Source organism: Misgurnus anguillicaudatus, chromosome 6 (genome assembly GCF_027580225.2).
Source record: "Misgurnus anguillicaudatus chromosome 6, ASM2758022v2, whole genome shotgun sequence".
Lineage (NCBI taxonomy): Eukaryota > Metazoa > Chordata > Actinopteri > Cypriniformes > Cobitidae > Misgurnus > Misgurnus anguillicaudatus.
The window spans coordinates 6,538,503-6,545,906 of NC_073342.2; the positions used below are offsets into that span (position 1 = coordinate 6,538,503).

General features: G+C 37.9%; 1 protein-coding gene across 1 annotated transcript; it reads left to right on the forward strand.

Moving 5' to 3' along the window:
• The first annotated feature begins 523 nt into the window (after window positions 1-523).
• Window positions 524-7,046, forward strand: LOC129433278 (fibulin-7). Its single transcript, XM_055191868.2, has 7 exons — window positions 524-780; window positions 3,083-3,239; window positions 3,311-3,478; window positions 3,603-3,770; window positions 5,302-5,439; window positions 5,567-5,702; window positions 6,018-7,046. Exons 1-7 carry the CDS (start codon window positions 718-720, stop codon window positions 6,376-6,378), a joined length of 1,191 nt encoding a protein of 396 aa, XP_055047843.1. The 5' UTR covers window positions 524-717; the 3' UTR covers window positions 6,379-7,046.
• The last annotated feature ends 358 nt before the right edge of the window (window positions 7,047-7,404 follow it).

Here is a 7,404-nt window from a genome sequence, read left to right on the forward strand (position 1 = left end):
AAAAACGTTTTACTAAGATCGGGATTTGTTTGATATTAAAAGGTAGTTTTAAGAACTGCATCTCTACGTAAACTACCGGACATTTAGCTTCTTCGTGATTTAAAATGCATGTTCCAGTGTGTTTGTGTATAATCTATATTTGTTTGTTTTTTGTGGGCCAGACTGAATGTTGAATTGAAATAAAAAAGTAAGGGAAAGTTGTGTTGTTTTATTGTCTCTTCAAGCAAAAACACTTACTGACCCCATACTGACCAAACTACCTGCTCCTTTTTACATAGCTAATAGTCAACATTGACGTGATCCCATTTACAACATTAGTAATCCAGATTTGCTCATCTGAAAAACTGTGGATCTGGATCAGGTATAGCCTACTTTTCAACATGTTATTTCTAATTATTTTAAAACTCACCTGAAAGTACAAGCATACGCAATAACTAAGTTATAAATGCAGAAATTTGTATGAAAATTGTGACTTCGGAATTCTCCCTCAGACGCGCGTCCCCGCAGATAGAAAGCGCGCTCATGCATACTTCTGTGAGGGAGCGAAAAATCTGACAACAAGAGTTGCAGAAGTAAAGACAGCGGATGTGATCGGACAACACTCAGATGTCATTCGACCTTTTGAACCAAACTAAAAGACATCTTTAATCAGAAATATTATTAATCTCTAGTTGTTGACCTTTATTTTTATCATTTTTATCGCATTTTTGCACAAGGATGAATAAGGTGGCAGTTTTTGTGATCGTTTTTACAAGCCATTTCTTCACATCTCACGGGCAAGTATGTGATTTTCGTTAACAATAGAAATCATTTAGAAATCCACGAAAGGGGAAAATTAGATTTGTGCAAGCAGTTTAAATCTGTCAAAAGCTTTAGCATTTTGTCTACTGTGTATGTGACCCTGACACAAAACCAATTACAAATAGCACGGGTATTTGTAGCATACGCAAAAATATATTAAAGATAGATTTTTATTTAAAAAATCATTAGGATATTAAATAAAGTTCATGTTCCACGAAGATAATTTGTAATGTATTGCAATGTATAGTAAAATATAAGCTTATCATTAGTAATATGTGTTGCTAAGAACTTCATCTGGACACCTTTAAAGCCGATTTTCTTAATATTTAAAAAAAAATTAGACTAAGATTCCAGATTTTCGAATAGTTGTTAGCCAAATATTCCCAACAAACCACATCAAAGCTTATTCAACTTTCAGATAAAAATTTTGACTGGTTATGTGGCCCAGGGTAGCATTATTTTGTTTTGTATTTTGCAATTATGTATTTGTTTGTCACTCATACCATTTTTAGACGATTCTAGCACACGATATTATTATAATATTTACTCTAGGTCAAGCTAAGAATACTTGTTTAAATAAAAAAAAAAAAGAATAAAAAGAATACAAGTTTAAACCCAGATTTCTCAGATTTTAGAACAGGTCATGTAATATGTGAAGGCTGGCAGACTAGTAATGTATTTTTAATATCAATTAAAAAAACAATAGATTTAGGACTAGTTAACTTCTCTTTATAAATATTTAAGCTTCTCTTCACACTTGCAAAACATCTTTTAGTTCAGTCTGCAAATCTGCCAAAGTTTACCACACTGTGAAACCACTGCACTGTTTGTTTTTGGTCTGAGGTTTTTACACCAGACTCTTATATAACCGTTTCCAAAACCTCACTCAAAATTATAGCAGTTTTACAATGGTCAGGTCTAAATAACAGTGTAATTACAGTGTAGGCTTAAGATACAGTTTAAAGTCTTAAATAATAAAACAAATGTGTAGATGCAAAGCATGGACATCTTTAACTTATTCTTAAGTTTTATTTATTTAAATCATTTTATTACATTTAACCCTTGTGGGTTGTTGAGGCCATTTTGGCCATTTTTGTTTTTTTATGTCTTAATTTGGCCACAACTTTCTCTGTGTTTCAGCAAATGGAATGATTTTCAGTGACAAATCTTATATTTACACATATTTTGAGAAAATGCTTTGAAATTTTCCAAAAACTCAACAATATACCGTGGGCAAATTTACTACCCTTTTGTGTTGTTCATGTACAAAAAAAGCCACTAAATTAAACGGCTGTAAAAATATCAGATTAATATTTTTTCCAATTTTTCATAAATCTGTTAATAGCCCTCCTGATCAAAACTACCAAATGCTTAAAAAATTTCATAAAAAAGTTCATAAGTGGTGTCACTGATTTGATGAAAAAAAAAAACACTAAAGGGTAAATGTTGCCACATGGTGATCAACAGTAAAAATGACAAATTGTACCTCGCAAAAGGAAAAACCGCCAACAATCAAGAATGCATGATAATAAGGTGTCATGGCTCTGCAATCAAAAAATTTTGTTATAATGGAAGTCAATGGGACAAAAAAAGCCACAAATAACTAATTAGGGCGAAAAAAATAAAAACTGATGCTGCACAAAAACTAAAAATGCATCAAAGCCAATGTTTTTACCAATCTTTGACAAGCCCAAGACTGTGAAAAAGGTTAAAAAAATCCAGTCCACAATCCCTTTTTATATTAAAAATCAGTCAATTTTAGTTTTTTCCCCCAAATCAGTGACACCACCCATGAACTTGGCAATTACAGAGTTAAAATCATGGAAATTTTGTAAACACTTGGTAGACCTGATCAGCACTGAGGGCGACCAACAGATCCATGAAAAAAAGAAAAAAAATTGATCCGATACATTTTTACAGTCGTTTAGTTCAGTGGCCCTTTTTGTACACTAACAACCCGAATAGGGTAGTGAATGGGAACAACCCACAAGGGCTAAATAAAACATAGTACACTGCCAGAAAAATTGTTCCAAGATGTCACTGCATGGGGCAGTAGCTTACCCTTTTAAAAAGGTCCTAATGTGCACCATTTAGGTACAAATATGTATACTGGTCCTAATACTGTATATATCTCTGAGGAACTAATTTTGAAACGGTACCACCCCAGTGATACCAGGGACCATTTTTTGACATTGTTTTCTGACAATATAAAGCACTTCATTCAGATTTATTTGTATCCATCATAACTTGGTAAATCATAATGTATGTGAGTCTTGCACAGGACTGTTGGTGTGGACAGGAACTCCAAAACAATGTCCGACAGTTTCAAAAGCTTCTGTCCGCTCACGAGACGTCATTCCTACACAGTCTACGGAGCTTCCGCAAGAAACTCAACCTGTTACAGAACGGCACAGTTAAACACAACAAACTCAACACAGGTCAGCACAGCATCAATGCCGTTCATTTACATGATCACACACATTTCATCTTTTCTTTTTATCAATATAAGGCTGCCCTGCTCCTGAGCCGCTGGCTAATGGGCGAATCCTGGGCCGTGTGTTTAAAGTGGGCCACGAGATCCACTTCTTGTGTAGTCCTGGGTTTCAGCTGATAGGACCGGAGACCAGACTATGCCTTGATTCCCAGATCTGGAGTGGAAAACAACCGTCCTGCAAGTGTATGAGAGTAAAAGCACTTACAAATTATCTGTGTGTGTGTGACAAGTGGAATGTCACACACCTCAGAAAAGAAGTCACAAGGCGCCACTGTTTTTATGATAAGCATTTACTTTGTGTATGCAGTTGTGGACACCACTGAATACAACAATGCATCAGCACCTTCTTCCTCATCTTCCTCTCATCCTCAAACCTTCACACGACCACCCCGCTGTATTGATTTTCTGGGCTCCACTCACTGCACATGTGATCAGGGCTTCAGTATCTCCAGCCAGAACACAACTCTGTGCACAGGTAACACACACACACACGTATAATAAGTATTTGACTCATCAGCATTTTTATCAGTAAGCAGATTTCTAAGTGGGCTATTGACACAAAATTTCCACCAGATGTAGCAGAACATTTAAGTATACAAGTTGAGTCATAATAAATAAAGTGAAATGACACAGGGAATAAGTATTGAAAACATGAAAAGAACAAGGAGAAAAATGGCATAGAAAGCTAGGAGATCACCTGAAATCGGTCAGTATTGAGAGAGAAACCCTGCCCCCTTTCAGTACCAATTGATATCAGCAGCTTTAGTCCTAATTGATGACCTATAAAGGCTTCTCATTACCCAGGAGGCACACAGGAAAGACTGCATGATGGGTAAAAGCAAAGAACTCTCTCAAGATCTTCGTAACCTTATCTTTGAATGGGGAAATGGTTATAGGCACATTTCCAGAATGCTGAATGTTCCTCTGAGCACTATGGGGGCCATTATCCAGAAATGGAAAGAGCATCAATTCACCATAAACCGGCCACGATCAGGTGCTCACGTATAGAGATCCCTGTCCGAGGAGTCCAAAGAATAATCAGGAGAGTTCTCCAAGAGCCAAGAACCACTCGGGCAGAACTTCAGGATGTCTTGCATCAGCAGGTACTGTTGTTTCAAAGAAAACTATAAGCAATGCACTGAACCGCAATGGCATCTATGCACACTCACCACGCAAGACTCCATTGCTGAACAAAAGAATGTTGAGGCTCAGTTAAAGTTTGCGAAAGAGCATTTGGAGAAGCCTGTGGATTATTGGGAGACTATAGTATGGTCAGATGAAAGCAAAATGTAACGTTTTGGCAGTAATTTTACACACCATGTTTGGAGAAGAAATGGCACTGCCCACCACCCCAAGATACCAACACCATACTAACAGTTAAGTTTGGGGGTGGAAGCATCATGGTTTTGCTTTTCAGCAAGGGGTACTGGCAGACTTCATATTATTGAAGGCAGGATTAATGGAGAAATGTACCGGGACGTTCTGGATAAAAATCTGCTGCCATCTACCAGAAAGTTGAAAATGAAAAGAGGATGGACAAACACAAAGCCAAGGAAACAATAAAGTGGTTTTAAAGAAAGAAAATCAAGTTGATTGAATGGCACAGCGAGAGAACTGAAGATCAAAGTTCATAAAAGAGGCCCAAGGAACCTTCAAGATTTAAAGACCATTTGTGTGGAAGAATGTGCCAGAATCACTCCTGAGCAATGCAGACGACTGGTCACTCCTGAGCAATGCAGACGGCTGGTCTCTCCATACTAGAAGCTGTAATCACCAACAAAGGCTTTTCTACAAAGTATTAAATAAAGTGTGTTCAATACTTATCCCTGTGTCATTTCACTTTATTTATTATGACTCAACTTGTATACTTAAATGTTCTGATTTCTTTGTATGAATTCAATATTTGGCTTGATGGCTACATCTGGTTGAAATTTTGTGTCAATAGCAAACTTAGAAATCCGCAGATAGAGCAGTTCAGTGTTGAACAATTGGATTGTGTGTTTCAGACATTGATGAATGTGAGCTCTTCCATCAAACCCAACCTGGCCGTCTGTGTTTGCACACCTGTGTGAATACATTTGGAAGCTTCATCTGTCAGTGTCCATCAGGTTACAGCCTTGGTCGTGATAGCAGAAGCTGCTACGGTCTGTACACCATCAAACCTTATGCTTAAGTATTGCCTTTTCAACTGGTTTATCAAAGTTGTGGGAAAGGGGTTTATGAGGGTACTTTACAGCCTTAATATCTGTGTGTTCATATCATGTTCCTCAGACATGGATGAGTGTGCAACAGGGATTCATAACTGCAATGGTGAGCAGGTGTGTGTGAATACACATGGAGGTCATCGCTGTATGGAGGTGGAGTGCCCTCGCTTTCGAAACGCCACATACGTTAAAACCTCAGCGCTGTGAGTGACGGCAACTCATCTTATACATTCGCATTACAAAGTAGCACCTTATCCCTTATTACAAAATGGTTAGTTTCAGTTTTTGATTCTGATTGGTCAATAGCTGTTTTATTCATGATAGAGCATGTAAACAACTTAACATATGTCAAACATTCAGTTACTGCTCACAGTCTGTCCAGCGAATGAAAGACTTTTAGTGATTTTACTTCATGAAAGTTCCATTGCTTGGTTTATATCATCTGTATTTCCAGGTCATAATTTCAGGTTGCCATTGGGTTTGGAGTTCACCGTCTCCCTGTGGTTTGTTCCTCACAGGCGCTGTGACCGTAACCCTTGCCTTCAAGAGGATAAACTCTGTCTCCAAGCACCGGTCTCTGTTAACTTCCATTTCATGTCTGTGGTATCCAACATGTCAACACCCACCGTCCTCTTCCAGTTATCCGCTGCACGTGTCCTGGGCGACACGTTCCGATTCGGTCTGCTGGGTAACCGTGGACTCCAGCACTTCAGCATTCAGCGGTCAGGCAGACAGACGGGAGAGCTGGTGCTGGTGAACTCCGTCCAGGGCCCTGCAACGCTACAGGCCGACATAGAAATGAGCGAGATGGAAAGGAGAGTGCTGCTCGGTCGATACGTCACAAAGGTTACTCTCCTCGTGTCCCCATATACCTTTTAAAGACCACAGGAGACAGACTGACAATACTGTGAAATAATTCACAGGCGGGATATTGGCACACGCGCCTGGGGCTGCAAGATAGTGGCGCTATTATACTCATTTCTAAGGTGACGATTTAAGAGGACAATGAACTTTTTATTGCAAGCTGAGAGTAATTTTCGTCTTCAGAGTAGATTAAAAGGGGGGAAAAAAATCAATTTTTATTTCTGTAATTTCCGGCAATGCATTTTTGCTGCATTGTAGCTACTCTTGATATGTTTGGGCAGTTTTAAATGAGACAATTGTCCAAGATTTTTAAAGCATTTGTAAAGTTTTCTAGGTTAGTGATAAGCTGCATAACCCAAATAGATACAAAATTAAAAGTGTCCTTGCATTTGAATACATTTTCTGGACCCAGAGAGCATCACATCCTCTACCTTTTCTTTTATGCATGCACTTTGAAACGAAATAAGGCATTAAAAACAAGACACACAAATGAGGAAAGATTGCAGATTTGAAGAGCAGAGGTATGCCCCAAATCTGGAGGAAGTAAAGCAATGGGGCGTCATAATGTAGCCATTGAAAACACACTTTATGATGATAGACATACAGTAAAAATAAAATATATGTAGTCCTGTGAACACTGCCATTGTATTATATACATTTTTTATACCATACTGGCTTCTGACGCACAATTTAGTTTTTAATTTTCCATACTTTCTGACTTTAAATTTATTTACATTTTGATATTACATTTATATATTTTTTGGGAATCCGTGTACTCTGTATTGCCTTTTTAACTATATTTTTGAATGAACATATCTAGACAAAAACACTTGGCAAAATGTCGTATCAAAACACACTATTTTTGATTATGACAGAGTTACATGCAGCTCTATCGTGGGTGAAACAGAAAAGTGAACCGCTCATCACAGAAACACGTGAAAAAATTCATCAACAGGAATGTTGCACTCCGCTGTCATTGAGCCCACACAAGACTATAAAGGTGCCATCTTCACATCTCTGACCTTTACCTGTGTATGCAGA